Genomic DNA, 20,092 nt, shown 5'->3' on the forward strand with positions numbered 1-20,092 from the left:
TTGTGGAGCCCACATTTAACAATTATTTGGTGGCTCAAGTGCGGTTTCTTCTTCCTTTGTAGTGGAAATAGTTCAAGATCCCAGAATCAGGAATGTCCAGAAATATTTAATTAGAATAAAGTGCTTTAAGCCAAGCAATGCAGGGGATTTCATTTAATTTCCATGCTGGAAGGTGAAGCCAACATACCTGGAAAGGTTTATCTGGTGCCTGGAGCTGGATGTGGCACTTGCTGGGCGAGTACCAGCTGCTGATGGACAAATAGTTGGGCAGATATTGATCCCCAGAGGGTTTCCCATCAATTGCTGTCACTTTGGTCTTCAAAAAAATGGGGAAAAAAGTTACATCAATGTTATGCATAGAAAGCTCATTTTGATCTTTCTTAATCTCTCCTCTCCCATTTTATATCTTTCATCTCTTGCCATCTTTACTCCCCAAATATTTGACCCCTACCACCACGTTAAGGTGCATTTGGAGGAGCATCTTTTCATGGTGGTTATCAGCACCAGTTCTCTTGGCAGCAGGAAGCAAACCAGTGTTTGCTGTGTTGAAACCCAGAAGCTGAGGCTAAAAGGCACCGATTTCCTGTTTGTAGCACTGGTTTATAAAGTGCAGGTTTGACAAGATTAGTTCCATTAAAGCCTGCTAATCCCATAAGGAGCTTTTACCCACCTCCAGCCAGACATATTGGGCAGCTGTGGGGATGGAGGGGATTTCAAACTCCACCAGGCCATTCCTTGAGACCAGCTCACTGGTGTAAACATTGTCCTTTGGTGTGAGCTCAGCTTTAATTCGGATGGTGACTCTGTCAGCTGGGCTTCCATCGGGGTAAGTGACCTCCACCTGCACAGTGGGGCATTTACAGAACAATTAACTTGAAATGATCAGCAATTCCAGGTGGGGAAAACCACTGGGATCAACTGAAATCAGCCATATTAGTACCCAACAGCATTAAAAATAGGATTGTCGTGAACGGCGGGAGAAAGGCGACACACCATATGCGTGAATAGCAAATCCCAAAGTTTATTGAAAACCCACACATATTTATATTGGTGTTAATGAAGCTTATACATATTGCAAAAGCTGAGCTCATTATTGGTTAAAGCACACTTGGATCAACCACACCTACTTCTATCTTCTAGTAATTGTTTTACTTCTATGTTTGCATTCTTCTAGCTTCTCTACCTAAGATATCTACATTTTCTAGCAAGCGATTTTCTCCCCCGTCTTCCCGTTTCAGAAAAAGTCACTGTGACCTTTGTCAGTGATTGGACACTGGTTGCTCAGTTCCCAGCTTGTTTCCCCTATCCTTATCCATCGGTATCACATCGAAATGTCTTTTCTCAGCTAACCAATTATCCAAAAAACTCTCTACATAGGATTATTCCTAATCTCACCTTGCCTTTGTACGGCAGCCCGGGTTTGAACTGCTTCCTGGTGTCCTTGGAGTACTTGATATCAATCAGCTGCTTCTGGACAGGCGTGGAGTCATCAAAGGTCACCTGCTTGCTGCCATCAGAGCTGATCACCATGGCCCAGATGTTGACAGTGCCTCGGAAGTGCTCGGGGACATCCGCTGGCATCATGTCCCTGACACACACCTCGAACTCGGCCGAGCCATCGATCTGGGGGCACACAGGGAGGGGCTGGGACACCCACACGGGGCACAGCAAACAAAGCTAAAGCACAGCAACCTGAGCGGGGGGTGCAGCAGGGCTTTGGAAAGGAGAGGGGAAAAGGAAAGAAGGAAAGAAGAGGGGGGAAAAGGAAAGAAGAGGGGGGAAAAGGAAAGAAGAGGGGGGAAAAGGTGTGGGAATGTTTCTCACTCAGGGTCACCAATTGTGCTGGTGTTCACAGGGGTCCCAGCATGAGGGAAGAGATGAGAATCTTGACTCCATGTTTCAGAAGGCTGATTTATTATTTTATCATATATATTACATTAAAAGAAAATTATAAACTATACTAAAAGAATAGAAAAAGGATTTCACCAGAAGGCATGAAAGGAATAGAAAGGAATAGAATGATAACAAAATCTTGTGACTGACCAGAGAGTCTGAGACAGCTGGACTGTGATTTGCCATTAATTAGAAACAACCACATGAGACCAATCACAGATGCAGCTGTTGCATTCCACAGCAGCAGATTATTATTGTTTACATTTTGTTTCTGAGGCCTCTCAGCTTCTTAGGAGAAAAGATCCTAATGAAAGGATTTTTCATGAAATGTGTCCGTGACGGGGGAAAAGGAAAGGGGGGGGGAAAAGGAAAGGGAAGTTTCATTTTCCTCCCTTAGCCATGGTCTGGACTAACTCTGTCACCTCAGGCTCCTGCTCTCCTCAGCCCCATATGCTCTTAAAACAGATTAAAACTATGCCAACAAATTCTCATCCCACCAAATCCCAGAATATCCTGAGCTGGAAGGGACCCACAAGGATCATCAGCCCAGCCCCTGTCCCTGCACAGCCACCCCAACAATCCCACCCTGAGCATCCCTGAGAGCTCCTGGAGCTCTGGCAGCCTTGGCACCATTCCCTGGGGAGTCTGGGCAGTGCCCAGCACCCTCTGGGAAAAAAGCTTCCTCCTAATATCTAAAATAATAAATATATCATGTAAAAATAAGCAATGGCCTCAGTTATAATATTTACTCCTTCATTTTCTGATCTCACATCAGCAACAAAACAGAGCTGTGGGATAAACGTTAAAGAAGACAGATCAGGCATTTTATCACAGGTGAGTCCATGGTCTCCCTCACCTGGGTGGTCTTGAGGACAGGGTGTCCCACTTCATGTCTGTAGTACCCAACACCATTTATAGTCATATTGACAATTAACTTCCCTGTCACTGGTTTGCCAAATGTGTATCTGAAATGCAAAGGAGATGATTAATAAATTCCAGCTGGTTTCTGTTCTTCTGGTTGTATAAAGACAATTACCATGTTACCTTCAAATCTAGGAAACATTACCACAGGAAGTTTTGCAGATTGTTATTTTTACAATGTTTTTGAAGGCTCTTACATCAAAAATTTTCTGATGATGATTAGAAATAATCTGAAAAGTCTGCAGCAGGTGGGATCCAAGCTCCAGGGACTGCACTACAACCCACAGCAGTGAAATTTGGTTTGGGAATGTTCCTACCTGGCATGGACAGTTCCTTTCTCACACAGCGAAAGGTCACGGATGTAGCGAGGGGGATCAATCAGCAGCTCAAACTTTGGCAACACTACAATGAAAAGAAATAAAGCAGAATGTTTCCAAGCAGATCTCACTGCCCAGCTTGTAGCAAAAGTCCCCAGAGCTCTGACAGGAGCTGGTTCTGATTTATCAGGGTAACACCCAGTAGAGGGTGAATAAATTAGGATGGAAACGGGGGCGTGTGTTCTGTTCAGAGCTGGGGCAGTTATCTTCCTGTCAGTGGGCAGTTTTCTTTCTCTCTCCCACAGCCAACCCTCCCTCCAGGAGATCTCTTCTTTTAATGAGCCACTAATTATTAATTATCTTCTGTCCACGGCCACTGAGTGTCCCTGCAGGGCTGATCCAATTCCATCATCCCATGGGGAGATGCTCGGCCCAGGGGAGGAGCCAAGCATTCCTACCTGGGTACAATCTGAGGTTTCAAACATTCCTACCCGGATCCAATCTGAGGTTTCAAACATTCCTACCCGGATCCAATCTGAGGTTTCAAGCATTCCTACCTGGGTACAATCTGAGGTTTCAAACATTCCTACCCGGATCCAATCTGAGGTTTCAAACATTCCTACCCGGATCCAATCTGAGGTTTCAAGCATTCCTACCTGGATACAATACAATCTGAGGTTTCAAGCATTCCTACCTGGATACAATCTAAGGTTTCAAACATTCCTACCTGGATCCAATCTGAGGTTTCAAACATTCCTACCTGGATACAATCTAAGGTTTCAAACATTCCTACGTGGATCCAATCTGAGGTTTCAAACATTCCTACCTGGATCCAATCTGAGGTTTCAAACATTCCTACCTGGGTACAATCTGAGGTTTCAAGCATTCCTACGTGGATACAATCTGAGGTTTCAAACATTCCTACCCGGGTACAATCTGAGGTTTCAAACATTCCTACCTGGATCCTATCTGAGGTTTCAAGCATTCCTACCTGGATACAATACAATCTGAGGTTTCAAGCATTCCTACCTGGATCCAATCTGAGGTTTCAAACATTCCTACCTGGGTACAATCTGAGGTTTCAAACATTCCTACCTGGGTACAATCTGAGGTTTCAAGCATTCCTACCTGGGTACAATCTGAGGTTTCAAGCATTCCTACCTGGGTACAATCTGAGGTTTCAAGCATTCCTACCTGGGAACAATCTGAGGTTTCAAACATTCCTACCTGGATCCAATCTGAGGTTTCAAACATTCCTACCTGGGTACAATCTGAGGTTCTGGGACACCAGAACAGCCTTTACAGTGGATTCCCAGAGGGAGCCCAGGCCCATCCACAGCAGCCCTGGAGCTGCAGAGGAAAACTCCCCCCTTGTGCAGGATCCCTGCTCCAGCAGAGCCACAGCTGGCACTGCAGGAGGGCTGAGCCCCCATGGGATGGGGCTGTGCCACCCCCTGACACACAGGGGGCAGGGACTGGTCTGACTCTGGCAGGGTTTGTTTTCTCTTTTTTTGTGCTGTTGCATTTGTATTTTTATTCCTATTATTCCTGTTATTCCTATTCCCATATCTTTGCCTGAGAGCCTTTTAATTTCAAAGTTATAATAACTCAGAGGGAGGGGGTTTACATTTTCCATTTCAGGAGAGGCTCCCGCCTTCCTTAACAGACACCTGTCTGTTCAAACCAGGACAATCAACAACAGCAACAAACCAAAACCACCTTGGCAAGGTGAGCTCAAAGCTCCCAGTTAGCAGTGCCTGCATCCCTGAAATACATGGCTCTAAGGAATTTTTCCTCATGGCATTTTAAATGCAGTGTTCCAGGTGTTTCATCTCAAGTGAAAGCATTTCAGAGTTCTGTTCTTCCAAACGCACCTGGGTTGGGGTCAACTCACCATATTTCTGCACCTCAAAGGATTTGTTGTAGGTGTGCCCCTGCATCTCAGCAAAGATGATCCATTCCCCAAAAACTGGCTGATCAGACAGGGGAAAAGTCATGTTGACAATGCCTGAAAAAGCAAACAACATTCTCTGAACTCTGTCACTCTCCAGCCCCTTCCAAGCCTCACTGAACAGCACTCAGTGGAAGCAGAAGCAAAGGCAAATCACAGCACACAGAGGGGAAAACAAATAAATAATCTGGAACTTACCACAACAAAATGGCTTCAAGTTATTCCATTCTATCATCCGAGACCCCCGGGGATCCTGCAGGGAGGATTAGGGGAGAGAAATGAGCACCACTCGTGTATTTAACTCAGTTTGCAACAAGGAACTTCCTTTTGTGATACACACACTTCACTGACAGCTCAAATGCAACCAAAGCCTGTCCAAAATGTCCCAGAAATACCTTACAGCAGGGGTATTTGCTTTCTGGAGTTATTTAGGAGCTCTGCTCCTGTAAGCAATGCACACAAATAAATGCTGTCAAGCAAATTTTCCCCCTGCCTTAAAACACCAGTCCTGGATGGGAAGAACTGATCCCATTCTTAAAGGGAGCTGTACAAGCAGAAAGACAAATTTTGGATGAAAAAACCCAGGTGAAATGAATCCTGCTGGTTTTGTCAGCATTAAATCTTCAACAAGAGTAAATCCTTCTCCTTTCTGAGAGGTAAACACATTAAAAAACAAAACAAACAAAAAACCCAAAAAAACCAAACCAAGCCAAACAAAAAAAATACAAAAATAAAATTAAAAAAAAAAAAAAACAAACACCAATCAACCAACCAAAAAACCCTCAAAAACCCCAATAAAACAACAACCAAAAAACCCCCCTAAACACAGAGGGAGCCACTCTTTCACCTCATTAGGAAGAGGGCAGGAGAACCCTTTCCTTTCCATGAATTTCTGCTCTCCACCATCTCTGTTTGGGAGCAGAGATGAGGGTGGCCCTGCTCTGCCAGCCCAGCACAGGAAGGACTGGAGTGAACAGAAGGGAGAAGAAATGGGGCTGTCACAGTTATAAATCCCAGTGAATCAAGCCAGTTCTTCTCAGGCTGAAAAATGGGAATGAATTTCTGAAACTGAAGTAGAAAACCAGGATATTTGCTGGTGATGGCAAAAACCAAAGGCACAGAGATCAGATAGAGACACAGGGAAAGAAAATTGCATTAGTTAGGGGTGGGAATGGCCATAATGGACAGGAAAAGCAGAAATTTGTTCCTTTAAGTGCTACACAAACCTTGTACCTCTACAGGACAGGTGCCAGAAGGGCACAAAGATACTCACCACCACATAAGCTTCAATCTGAAAGAAAAAAGAAAATAAAAGGCTTTATGAAACAACTTTTCTGCTTTTTGTGATGAGTGTTGAGTCAACATAAGTGAAGTGTGAGACCCAAAGTGACAGAGTTTGAACATCTTTGTTAAGAGTAGCCTGAGAAACACAGATTTAATTCACAGATCTATCTGGAAAAGGGACAATTTACATATCTGTGCACTACCTAAATGAGGTGCAAGTCTCTGAAAAATTCATGTCTCTGCTCTGGCAGAGCTGCCTCCTATTTGCCAGCACTCCAGAAGTTTGTATTCACCTCCAACAGGAATAGGACCAAGTGAAAAAAGCTGAATTACAAATAAAACAAGCTGTCACAAGTTATGCCCAAACAGCTTAAAAATCCAATTCTGTTCCTGCATAAGTGTATTGGAGAGCACCCCCAAGGCTGAGCATCCAGCACGGGGCAGCCTGAGCCTGCTGAATTGTTTTGCTCTAAAAAGGACCTTTTGGGACTTAAATAATTCTCAAATATTTGAACAGAATGCAGGCTACCAAGTATCCCCTCATATTGCACAGTGTGAAAGAAAACAGATTTCTTTACCCTGTCGTTGACTGGCCTCAGGTCAGAAGTCACCATGAAGAGATTTATCAACACTGGAAAAGGAAAAAAGAGGGAATTTATCAGTCACCAGAGCTGAGACTGAACAGAAGAGCTCATCCTAAAACTCCCCTTGAAAGCAGCCCTGGCATCTGGCAAGTTATCCAAGATGCTTTTACCTTTCTGCTTGGGTTTGTAGACAGGTTTGTCAGTCTGGATGAACACCGAGGAGCCCTTGCTGTCGATGGTGACTGTGGTGTAGTTGTGGAAAATGTGCCCTTCCTCTGCCAGGTGCCTGTTGCCCCAAACCTTCAGGTGTGCTTGTCCACGAAGCCCTGAAGGCACCTAAAAAGGCACCAGGAGGTGAGGAACACACAGAGAAACCTCTGAGCTTTTGGGAAATGCAGTTGACACTGAAAGGAGCAAGAAGAGGCACCTGCTGTGCTTTGGTGTCAATCTGTGTTAGTAGTGAAAGGAAAATTAAGGCCATAATAGGTTTTCTACAATATATAAACTTCAAAGGAGTTAAATTCATGCTGAAACCATGGGAGGAAATTCTCTTCTGCCCTTTATCACTCAAGCAGAGTGGTGGGTGATCCATGATCTACACATGCAGGTGTATTACACAGGGAAACCAACCCAACAGGGGGAGAAACCCCAATGAGCAACACAAAAAAGTCCCCAGAAGAAAAAGTGCATGCATGTACATGTTCAACCAGCTGCTCAGAGAAATAAGTGCTTCAAAATTACTTCAGATTAAAAGTGACAAAATAAAAAACCTGATACCATTCCAGATGCACATAACTGGGTATTTTGTCCCACCACCCCCCTTTAATCTCCCAAAGATGACAAGCCCAAATTAAGTCCTAAGTTAAGAAACCCAACACTTTTAAGGGCTTGTTCTTCTAGTCCAGCTCCGTTTTGCCAACATTTGAAGTCCTAACTCCCACACAGAATTCTGCCATCCTTATAAAACAAACCCAACACATAAATTTATGTGGAGCCATGAGCCACTGCTTTTCTTTAGTGGTGTAAAGGTGAATTGTGATGGGTTGAGCTGTGTTGTTTTCACTCTCCACCTTTCCTCTGGTGAAGGCAGTGTCCTCCTCAGGTGTTCCCAGAATGTGACATTTATTTGTGCCACCAATGCTTGAGGGAAATCCCTTATGTGTTCACCAAAAACATCTTAAAATTATTGATACTCACCTTCAGCTTAATTGTTCCTTTATCTAAAATATGAGAGAGAGAGAGCAGGAGTTATTCTCAAGGTAAGGCACCAAGAATTTAAATGTTTTCAGTTGAGTGAAGGAAGACCCCATTCACAGAGCTGCTCCCTGCACTATCCCTTTGCTGTGATTTTACCTGAAATAATTTTCCTGCACTGTCTGCAGGGTGAGCAAGTCAGACCCAGAAGAGCTCTCCATAATAAACCTGCTCCACATTTATTCACAACTTTTGCCCAAGTTAAAATGCAAAGTGCTCTGTGATTGGAGAGCACCCCTAAGGCTGAGCTCAGGGCAGCCTCTTTGTGCCTGCTGAATTGTTTTGCTCTAAAAAGGACCTGGCCTCTTTTGGGACTTCAACAATTCTCAAAACAAACACTCCAGGGATCTGTTTGGATTGCTGGATCCAGCCATACCTAGGAGTTCTCTGGAGCATTTGCTGCCCACGTGTGTCAGCATCACTGACACATGAATTGCTTTGCAATTGTCAGCCACTTTCAAAGACAGCAAGGGGAGGACACAATCAGAGACAATCTGTTCCAAGAAATGGAATGGCTTTCATAAAACTCCCAGTTTTAACATAGAGAAGAGTTAAAACATGAGGGTTAAAGAGCCTGATTGCCTTGACCACACTGCTGTACCACAGGGCTACTGCACTTCACTTTCAGCACTGTAAATTCACTCAGATATCATGGATAACTGGATATCATCAGATCACATTGATTTTACTCACAGGACAGGGGTATCTGGCTTGGATTTTAAAGATTTATCCAGCTACACAAACATCACCACCTGGCTCAGCAACACCCAGTACTGAAGATGGGGATTGTGCTCCCAGCACTCATTTTGGAGAGAAGAAATTGATGATGATGATGATGATGTAGATTTTTAATTTTTCTTAAAAATAAACTTATAAATATTCAGGCATCAAAAGGAAGTAAAATCACTGTAAAAATCTAGAATATCAGTTATACTGGGTCTCTGTATATCTTGGTGTTCCAAAGTTATCAAAGTGCTTGAGACCAAAACCACATTACCACAATCAACTGAGAAGGTGCAGCAGCAGCAGCAAATCCATTTGTTTGATGCCATTATCACCTAAAGCAACTCTTTAGGAGATACCAAGGTGCTCCCCCAGCCCCTCAGCTCATCAGCCAGCGCTCAAAGCTCACCCAGGACTGTCCCATGGCTCCGGGACACCGTCTCCCCCTTGACCACCAGCTGGATCTGCACCGTGGTCTCCTTGGCAGAGTTGAAGATGGTCACACTTATGGCTTCCTCCACCCCAGAGCGGAAAACAGAAGGTGCTGCAATCAAATAACCCCTGAGGAGCACAATTGGGAGTGGTCAGTCAAGACACAGCCACAAGGAATGTCCTCATTTGGGAGACACTTCTTGTGTGGAAAAGGAAAAGAACAAATACTCTGTGATGTATTTGTCCCTGTAGGGTCACATTTATTGTCACCAGCAGTCTAAGCCTGTATCTAATGTATAAATATAATTTAATATATAATTATCTAAGCCTGTATCTAATGTATAAATATAATTTAATATATAATTATCTAAGCCTGTATCTAATGTATAAATATAATTTAATATATAATTATCTAAGCCTGTATCTAATGTATCTAATTAATTATGAGGTAATTTAATGCATAATTATCTAAGCCTGTATCTAGTGTATAAATATAATCAAATGTATCATTATCTAAGCCTGTATCTAATTGTATAAATGAACAAACAGAGCCTAAGTGGCTACAAATGGCTACAAATCCTTAGGATTTAAATAAAACCAGTAATATATCCATGTTTATTGCATCTATAATAATAAATTCATATTAAAGTGAATAAATGAATAAATTAATATTCAAGTGAATAAATGAATGAGACCCCATTTATTTATCTACTATATGTAACAAACTAAATGTCCAACCAGCTAATCATAAAAGAGTTAAAGTTCATGAAGGAATAAGGAGGTACCTGAACATCTCATAGAGCTTCATAGCCAATGCTTTCTTTGAAACAACTTTAATATTTTTAACTCAATCATGTGGCTCCATTTTCATAGTTCAGCTTTATATAGGAGAAGTGAAGGGACTCAGAGGTGATTTTTGGAGCTTTCTAATTGTCAGGCTCAAGGCATGTAACACACCTGACCTTGCAGTTCCCACAGAAGCAACCCAGAAACTGCAGCTACAAAACCGAGCTCGAGTTCCCAGCTCTACCACCACATTCTTGTTCAAACAATTGGATCCTGCAAGTTTACAAAAGGCATTATTTTAGGAGGCACACAGAGAGCTTTAAAGCCACCCAAAACGACCTCCCATAGATGCTGCAATGTGAGAGTTTCTGAATGGAATCCGCACCACTCCTCTCTGAATGGCACCGTGCCATGAACTTGTCAGCTAAAAGCATTGCAGGCTCTGAGCTCTTTGATGCACTGGGCTGGAAGCAACACATTTATATTCTCTTCATGACACACCTTTCTGGGGTTTTTTCCCTACCCAAAAGGATTTTTTTTTTTTTTTTAAACAAGAGGCAATTCCTCAGATGCCTTTTCAAGCCAAATTTCTCAGCCCGTGCCTTTCTACAGTCCCTTGAGTCAGGTTGCTTTAGCTCATGATTAATTATCACTCTGGGATGAGGATGATGGTGTTTTACAGCCCCCAAGTAATCTTTTATCAAATTCCAAGCCCATGTTCCTCTCTCAGCAGGCCTCATTGCCATGGAGATCCCATTACCCCCCAAAGGAAGTTCAGAACTCTGTGGCATTTGAGTTAAATTGCACGGGGTACTTGCAGATTCGAAACCTTATGGCTGCCAGCTTTGAAAATTCATCAGAACGGCAATAAATAACAATCAAAAGTTACTACTGAGCCTGAAATCTTGGGTAAGAGAGATAGCAGAGGGAGAAAGAGTACCAGCTGCATTCAGGATGAAATGATCAGATTTAAACTGTCATGAGCCCAGCACTGCAGTGCCATATGTGAAGCACATGTACTCACATTGTTCCGAATTGCTGAAACTCCTTCTGAAGTATCAGTCCCTTGATACAACTATTTAAATAACCTAATAGGTGGCATTTGAAAATTAAATATTGAATTTGGCAATCAAAGAGTTAACTTGACAGGGACTCGACAGATCCTTTAAGCACTTTTAACTAACAGCTCTGTCAGGTTACACCAAAACTTGGCAGGACGTGAAATATTTTCTAGTAAGCAAGTGAGCATAAGTTCTCCATGGCACTCAGTTAATGCAGCTATTCACGATGCTGCCGGGCTATAATAAGCCAGGGATAAAGAACAAAGCAAACCTTAATCAAAATTAACCTAAACATGCCGGGAAAGAGCTGCGGATTCAGTTCCTAATAGTGCGGGGAAAGTTCTCTGACTTTCTGCCCGGCTGATCTTTCCCACAAAAAACAACAACAAAAAAAGGAAAATCTTCACACGCTGCTCAGGAGCGCCCAGCGCTACCTTCAACCACCCCCAGCACCGCAGCAGGCGGATTCCTCAAATAACTGCTGGCAGATAAAAGCTCCGCTCCGGGAGCAGCTGCACGCAGGTACCGCACGGGAGCTTTCTCCTCCTCCGGTTCCCTCTCCCCGCGCTCCGGCACCGCTGGGGACACCGGGGACCGCCGGGGACCGCGGGGAAGAGCCGGGGACAGCAGAGAAGAGCCGGGGACCGCGAGGAAGAGCCGGGGAAGAGCCGGGGACACCGGGGAAGAGCCGGGGACCGCCGCGCTCCATCCGCGACCCCTCCGACCGCTCCGCGGGCTTTGTTCCGCGGTCGTGACCGGGCAGAGCCGCTTCTCCCCCCGCCGCCCTGCCCGGGGATGCTGCCGCGGGTCCCCGGTACTTACTGGCGCTGGCGGGGCTGGGCAGCGCTCAGGCTGCAGAGGACGAACAGCAGCAGGAGCAGCAGTGCCGGGGCGCGGCGGGGCTCGCAGCCGGACATGGTGCCGGGAGCCCGGGCCACGGCGCCGTGCGCGGGCAGCTGGAGCCTTTTGTTCCCGGCGAGCGCAGCCCGAGGCTCCGCCGCCCCGCGCCCGGGCTCCGCTCCCCGGTGCCTCTGGCCGCCGCCCCCGCCGCGTCCCCGCCCCCGGGCCGCCCCCTCCTGGCCCCGGTGCCCGCTCGGCTCCGGCCCCGGCTTCTTTGTCTGCGGTTCCCCCCGCCCGCTCCTGACAGCGCCGCCGGGGAGGGGGCGAGGGGAGGCGGCCGCGCCCCGCCCGGCCCCAGGTGCGCCGAGCCCGGCCCGGCCGCTCCGCGCCCCCGCCCGGCTCTGCCGAGCCCCAGCGGCCCCGGCAGCGCTGCTCGGGCTCCTCGCCTTCCTCCGGAGCGCCGCAGATGGGAGAGCTGAGAAAGCCGAGGTCCCGTGGAGCAGGACCGGGGCACGGCAACCCCGGCGCGGTCCGGTCCCCGTAACTGAGCTCTGTGCGCTCAGAGCTCCGTGGAGTTCTGCCCTGGAGCTGCTTTCCCACCCAAATTCCAGCACTGATGCTCCTCCGTCCTCCTCGCTCCCTAGGCCCTGATCTGTCCCTCTCCATCCCTCTGTCCCGAGGTTCCAGGGCTTGGGACAGGAGAGGGAGCCCTCGCTGCAGCAGCCTGAGGAAGAGCTGCAGCCCAAGAGCAGAGCCCGCACAAACCGGGAAAAGCAAACCCAAGGCGACAGCAGAGAGCTGAGGTGACAGAACAAATGCCATCTCCCTCTACACAGAGATATCCAGGAATGATTCCTCTGATCCCTGCCGGAGAAATCCCAGGCACACCAGAGGGGAATTCTTGCACCGGCAATAAATGAAAACCCTCAAAGTAGTTTGAATCATATTTTTCCCCCAATACACCTGGCTTACACACACAAATAGTGCTTAGATTTTTATCTTGTGTGAAACTGACGCTCATTTTGATGTCTTCTCTTAAAAGTAAAGTCACTAACTCAGCTTTTTGATAAATTCAGATTACCTTTAATAATGGCTAACACTGTGAGATGTGGCTACATTTTTCTACTTAAATCTATCCCAAACCAGCACTCTCATTTCTGTGGAGAGGCAAAACAAACCTAGAAAAAGAACAAACCCTTTTTGACAAATTAGACAAGATGAGACTCTAGAAGGACAGGGGTCTCTTCCCAAGGAAATAATGAGCTAGGAACTAAGAGAAAGAACTTATTAGAATGTACATTACAGTGGAATGGTTTAGGTTTTGTTGGTTTGTTTGGGGATTTTTTTTGGAGACAAACTGAAACAAGCAAAGAAAAAAATCTGGTAATTGCAAATTGTTTTCCAGTTTCTTCCTATTCTCAGCTACAAACACAGACCCCTGCCTGCAGAGCAGCCTTACTGAGCCAGCCTCTCCTCAGGGTGACACTTCAGGGCATGTTGGGATCCTTTGTTTAAAGATTAAAGGAGGCAAAATGAAAATAGAGCACCTTTGCTGTTCCCATGGCATGGCAGAGATCAGGTATGTTTGGGCTAGAAGAGTATCATGTTTTCAAAAATATTAATTCATGAATTACCTCTACACTCAATCCATATCTTTCTAGAGCAAACCATAAACGGCTCATTAGAGACTTGTACATGAGATCTATGGGGAATGTACCAAAAACCCCACAAAATGCCACTAAACACCCGTCCTGCCAAGCACAGGAAAGAGCTTTGAAGCAGCTCTGGGTAAGGACTTTGAACAAGCAACAGGATTCAGCAATGGATTGATGCAGGCAGCAAAGTGCAGTTCTAAAGTGGAGCTCCATCACCTTCAGAGTAACACACAAATGTGCATGTGTACATCTCAAAAAGCACCGAGAGAAATCACCCTTATGTGGAATACAGCCCTTTTGAATTGCTCATTCTTTTAAAGGAGAGATTTCTCCTAAATTGAAGATTTTCCATTTGATATTTACTGACTACAAGAAATCTCAGGCAATTACAGCCTCTGAAGACTGCAAACCATCTTCTAATTATGAAGGTATGTGCAATCCTGTAAATAAGGCTGGAATCAACTTGGTCTGAAAAAAAAAAAAAAAAGGAGGCTTTAGATATAATTTCAAACTATTTACTTACTGAAATGGAATTTTCTGTGCTTGCCAAAATGAATCCCATTCAGTGTGATGCAACAGGTGTTGGAATTCCAGCAGCCGCCTGCAACCCACATCTGGTAATGGTTAGGAGTTAAAAGGAAGTTCTGTAAGAACTGCTCATGTATAAAAACTATTCATCAGTCACATCTATGGGCCATATTCACCCACCCGCTTGCTCTGTGCATAGCTCAGATTTTTATTTCGTTTACAGAAAACGTAATTCTGCTCCTCATAAAGTCTCAGGAATCTCAGGCACTTGGGAGCATGTGGGGGATTGGTGTTGGCCCTGCTGGTGGCAGAAAGGTGAGGGAGGGACAGGGGTTTAGGGAACAAGGTGTGAATCCATCTGTATTGGTTCTGACTGGACCGAAATTCACACCCTGATCGCTTCTCATCATTGCCCTGCAGGAGAAGGAATCCTCCCCCATGTCCCAAATACCTCATAAAAAAAAACCTGTGCAATGTGAAAATTATCAGACAGGGATTTGTCAAGGAAAAAAAATAATAATAATTTCCAAGTACTGCCACTCACAGCTGGGAATCCTTCTGCTTTTCCCTCAATTGCCAGATTGAACTCAGTCAGACAACTCACAGGATACAAGGGGTAGCACCAAGCCATCAATAATTAGCCCTTGCTAACTGCCTCAGCATGAGTGGTGCCACTCACTTGTCACTCAGATGATCAGATTCAAAGGTATAAAAGGTAATTTTCACTTGCTTAAAGATTTTAATGCATGTAAATTGTGCATAAAAGATACTGCACTAAACCCAAGGCTATTAATCATTGAGCTTTAAGTCCTGCATACACTAGATTTCAGTAGAAGGTGGGTGAAAAATAAAAAAGCCATCAATTTCCAGACTCATTTCTCCCCCTTTCCCAGTGGAAAAACATTCACCTCTGTCATTACACAGCACCAGCCAAGAACAAGGCCTTAGTTAATTTTTACAGCATTATATTCATGGTAAAAAAGCCACACCTATTCTTTAACTCTGAGTTTTGTTCTCCCTTCATTTTTCTCTGACAGACAAACAGAGATAGCAAAAGCAGAAACTGATAACTGCAAAGTGTCCCAGGCTTTGCCACACTCCTGCACCTCCCAGCACTGAGGAAAATGGTTTAACATCAGTCCAGACAGGGTGGCAGAAACCAGGCTGATCCTGCCCCCCAGGAATACAAACATCTCTAGAAGAAATTATAAGGAAAGGATAATTAAAGAGCACTTTTCAACTAAGACTGTGATCTAAGTAGCATATAACAGGATAATGATATTGAGAACATAATTATTAAATAGTTCTGTCAAAAATAGTTATTATTCATCTCTAGACCAAGAGAGTCTGATCTTTCACAGTAATATAACATTTTAATTCCTGAAAAAGTGACTAAAATAGTACTAGGAAAGCATTCAAATGGAGGATTTTGAATGATTTAGAAGGAAGAGCACTGTGCTTATCATTCAGATGTTTAGTCAGAAATAATTTCCCAATTCTCTTCTCAGCTCCTACATGACTGGTGAAATACAATTTGTGTATAGTCTGACTGAACAGTAGAGCCAGCTCCCATATGCAAGAGATATTAAACAAAGGGATTAAGGAATTTTATATCCTACAGGCCATCTCCAAGCATACATTGTCTTTATAAATTAAAAAAATTAGTTATATCTGAAGGGGCAACCATAACATAGAAAACTAAAGATCTTGAATGAGCAGGAAACTCAGATTTTGCCTATACATTATCACAGAAATATTTTAAAAAGAAGCTGATCAGAGGCATTTGAGCCCACTCTGCAAACCTCGTGCTGGCTGTGCAGACCACACACAAATGCAGCGGAAGAAACAACCTAAAATAATTTCTGTGAGTTGAACAGGAATGCTCACATAATCACTGGAAATGCTCTTAATTGGTGTGGCTCAGTGGTGCATTTCAGAGCTGTTAGATCTTCTGCCCCTCTGGAACTCTTTTCATGTCCTGGCAATCCCAGCCCAGCCAGCAGTTTGTTTATCATATTCAGGATGAATTTCCGGATCTCCAACAAAGTGGTATTTACTCCGAGGCAGGGAAGACTGCAGTAATCCAATAAGTTCTCATTAGCCTAAAATGCAAAAACATCTGCTGGGGTCATGAGCTGCTTTGCTGCTGATGAGCACAAGCTCAGCTCCCTTTGCGGCTCATGTGAACAAAGAGTTGAGGGTTTGGGGTGCAAGGAGGGGACAAAGGAACCTTGGGGATTTCCAGAGCTGCAGCTCCACCCCAGAGCACCCCAGGCAGGAGGGATCCTGCATTGCCTTCACCCCAGAGCCCCCATTGCAGGGAGCAGGGGAATTACAGCAAAAAATGCCTTGACTCAGCCCTCCTGAGCTGGGGGTCAGGGGCTGGCACAGAATGTGGCCACAGCTCCCCCAGACACACCAGCACCCAGGCAGGGCAAGCTGCAGGGCAAATCCAGCCTGAAATCGCTTCTTAAACAACCAAGAATTCCGCAAAGGACAAATACTTCCATTTCTTGCTACCCCTTCCTCCCAGGCTCTCACCCACCTGGCTCAATTCACAATTGCTTTCAGTTTTTGGAGGGAAAAAAAAAAAAAAATCCCTTCCCCTCAAAAAGTACCTTAACACAGGAATGTTAACAACTGGTCAAGAACTTCTAGCCTAAAAGATGAATAAATAGGTAATAAGCACTGCACAAGTTCAAACAAAACAAAATTAAATCTCCATTGATAGATGTTACAGTAAGGAGAACATCATTAATTCCACAGGGGAAAAAAAGACACATAACCTGAATAAAAAGAGCCCTTAATTTGTTTAGGATTCCAACCGATTTAGAGCATGTGACATTGTCAGAAAATAAGTGGAAAATACAAAATAAGTGTTGTCACATCTGTTTAGCTCCTGCTCCAGTGATTCTGCAGTTCTTTGCTGTTGTTTGTACAGTGCTAAATGACAGCAGCCAATTCTGTGAATATTCTGCAGCATTTCAAGGTGGAGGAGCCTAAAACACTTCTGCAAAGAGCCAAACCAGGACCACTTACAAACAACATCGGTGAAAATCAGGAAGAAAAAGTCTCAGTTCAAAGTAGTTTAAAAGCCTTTCCTGGAGAGGCCGAGCTGCTTTAGCTAACACTTGTTGTACCATTCGTACAAAGAATTACACAAGTGCTCCTTTTAAAGAAGGGCCAGAATGCTGAAATGAATGCCTCAGATCCTTCTGAAACAATGAGCGCACATCCCCGGGCACAGAATTGCTGTGGAGCCGCAGTTTGGCTGCAGCCCCAGGACTCCCCTTTGCCTCGTGGGAGGATGAGGAGGGCAGCGAGTGCCGCCTGCAGCGGCAGCGGGGCTGAACCCCCGCAAGATTTACAGCCTTGAATTGTGCTCACAGCAAGAAGCACCTCCCCGGGGCAGAACAGCAACATTCCAGTGCCCTGCACGGGGAAAATCTGCATTGGGGATGCCTGTGTGCCCTGCACAGGGAAAATCTGCATTGATGCTGCCTGTGTGCCCTGCACGGGGAAAATCTGCATTGATGCTGCCTGTGTGCCCTGCACAGGGAAAATCTGCATTGATGCCTGTGTGCCCTGCACAGGGAAAATCTGCATTGATGCCTGTGTGCCCTGCATGGGGAAAATCTGCATTGATGCTGCCTGTGTGCCCTGCACAGGGAAAATCTGCATTGATGCCTGTGTGCCCTGCACAGGGAAAATCTGCATTGATGCCTGAGTGCCCTGCACAGGGAAAATCTGCATTGATGCTGCCTGTGTGCCCTGCACAGGGAAAATCTGCATTGATGCTGCCTGTGTGCCCTGCACAGGGAAAATCTGCATTGATGATGCCTGTGTGCCCTGCACAGGGAAAATCTGCATTGATGATGCCTGTGTGCCCTGCACAGGGAAAATCTGCATTGATGCTGCCTGTGTGCCCTGCACAGGGAAAATCTGCATTGATGCTGCCTGTGTGCCCTGCACAGAGAAAATCTGCATTGGGGATGCCTGTGTGCCCTGCACAGGGAAAATCTGCATTGATGCCTGTGTGCCCTGCACGGGGAAAATCTGCATTGATGATGCCTGTGTGCCCTGCACAGGGAAAATCTGCATTGATGCCTGTGTGCCCTGCACAGGGAAAATCTGCATTGATGCCTGTGTGCCCTGCACGGGGAAAATCTGCATTGATGATGCCTGTGTGCCCTGCACAGGGAAAATCTGCATTGATGCTGCCTGTGTGCCCTGCACAGGGAAAATCTGCATTGATGCTGCCTGTGTGCCCTGCACAGAGAAAATCTGCATTGGGGATGCCTGTGTGCCCTGCACAGGGAAAATCTGCATTGATGCCTGAGTGCCCTGCACGGGGAAAATCTGCATTGATGATGCCTGTGTGCCCTGCACAGGGAAAATCTGCATTGATGCCTGTGTGCCCTGCACAGGGAAAATCTGCATTGATGCCTGTGTGCCCTGCACGGGGAAAATCTGCATTGATGCTGCCTGTGTGCCCTGCACAGGGAAAATCTGCATTGATGCTGCCTGTGTGCCCTGTACAGGGAAAATCTGCATTGATGATGCCTGTGTGCCCTGCACAGGGAAAATCTGCATTGATGCTGCCTGTGTGCCCTGTACAGGGAAAATCTGCATTGATGATGCCTGTGTGCCCTGCACAGGGAAAATCTGCATTGATGCTGCCTGTGTGCCCTGTACAGGGAAAATCTGCATTGATGATGCCTGGTGCTTAAGGAACGTAGATGTCGCCTTGGTTTTTATTTTAAATTTTCTAAGCCTTCTGATGTTTGCATTATTGTAACGAACTTTCTGCCACACTTTCTGTAAATAATTTATTGTTTTGCGTTCTTTTACGGGAAAAGAGAAATTTGATGGATTGTTGGTTTGGTCAGTGTCATTGGAGAGGTGGCACTGTCACTTTTAGAAATCTATAAATGTTTGAATCTGAAAATAAACTACTCCTTTTTCACCTTAATAACAGCAGTGTGTGTGTGTGCTGTGTTATTTCGTGTCCTGTGGTGACAGGTATACACATCCAGTAGTATCTCAAGGGTAGAAAGTCACTTGACTGCCAAGGATGGGTTTAAATTTTTCTTATAAGAAAAGTACTTTTTCAGACAATCAGTGAGGTGTAGCATTAAGGAATCCTATGAAAGACATTCTGATATGCCTGTGCTGAGATATTATAATCAAGATAAATATTGATTTTACTACTAATATTTAGTATTATTATATTATTATACTATTATTATAATATTATTATATTATATTGTTATACTATTATTATATATAATTATACTATTATATTATATTGTTATACTATTATTATATATTATTATACTATTATTATATTATATTATTATACTATTATTATATATTATTATACTATTATTATATTATATTATTATACTATTATTATATATTATTATACTATTATTTAATTTTACTACTAATATTTACTACTAATATTACTACATATTGATTTTAATTTCATTATTAATTATAAAATCAATATTAATTACATAATATTGATTTTAATTTCATCCCTCCTCTCCTTTAAGATGACCCAACTTTCAGGCTCAGAACTGACACACTGATCATAAAGAGTTTAAAGGTGTGAGGGCACACAGCTCAGCAATAATCCAAACCAGTTTCATCATGTTGGAGCCTTTCTACCCACATCTCCATCCACCAAAACCAACCAGCCCAAACATCCCCAGCCAAGCTGACTTTGCTGGGCAAAGTTCCCCATCCAGTGGCCAAATTCATGGATGCAGCTCACGGCTCCTGTCCCAGAGCTTGATGCAGCTGCACCACCCACGCTGCTGATGTGCTGGATTGCAGCCACACAGGGGAAGTGCCAGGT

At 44.6% G+C, this 20,092-nt stretch overlaps 1 protein-coding gene across 1 annotated transcript in view; it reads right to left on the reverse strand.

The window, feature by feature from the left end:
- CPAMD8 (C3 and PZP like alpha-2-macroglobulin domain containing 8) overlaps positions 1–12,276 on the reverse strand; it is a 71,167-nt gene extending 58,891 nt beyond the window's left edge. The window contains exons 1-13 of the mRNA XM_054650375.2: positions 12,029–12,276; positions 9,337–9,488; positions 8,148–8,170; positions 7,121–7,286; positions 6,945–6,997; positions 6,356–6,373; positions 5,281–5,335; positions 5,026–5,139; positions 3,132–3,216; positions 2,750–2,858; positions 1,396–1,623; positions 671–841; positions 188–316 (exon numbers count right to left, since the gene is read on the reverse strand). Of these exons, the coding sequence (XP_054506350.2) occupies positions 188–316; positions 671–841; positions 1,396–1,623; positions 2,750–2,858; positions 3,132–3,216; positions 5,026–5,139; positions 5,281–5,335; positions 6,356–6,373; positions 6,945–6,997; positions 7,121–7,286; positions 8,148–8,170; positions 9,337–9,488; positions 12,029–12,123 (1,398 nt within the window). The 5' untranslated portion in view covers positions 12,124–12,276. The remainder of the gene's footprint in view (positions 1–187; positions 317–670; positions 842–1,395; positions 1,624–2,749; positions 2,859–3,131; positions 3,217–5,025; positions 5,140–5,280; positions 5,336–6,355; positions 6,374–6,944; positions 6,998–7,120; positions 7,287–8,147; positions 8,171–9,336; positions 9,489–12,028) is intronic.
- Positions 12,277–20,092: the final 7,816 nt, after the last annotated feature.

Source organism: Agelaius phoeniceus, chromosome 29 (genome assembly GCF_051311805.1).
Source record: "Agelaius phoeniceus isolate bAgePho1 chromosome 29, bAgePho1.hap1, whole genome shotgun sequence".
Classification (NCBI taxonomy): domain Eukaryota; kingdom Metazoa; phylum Chordata; class Aves; order Passeriformes; family Icteridae; genus Agelaius; species Agelaius phoeniceus.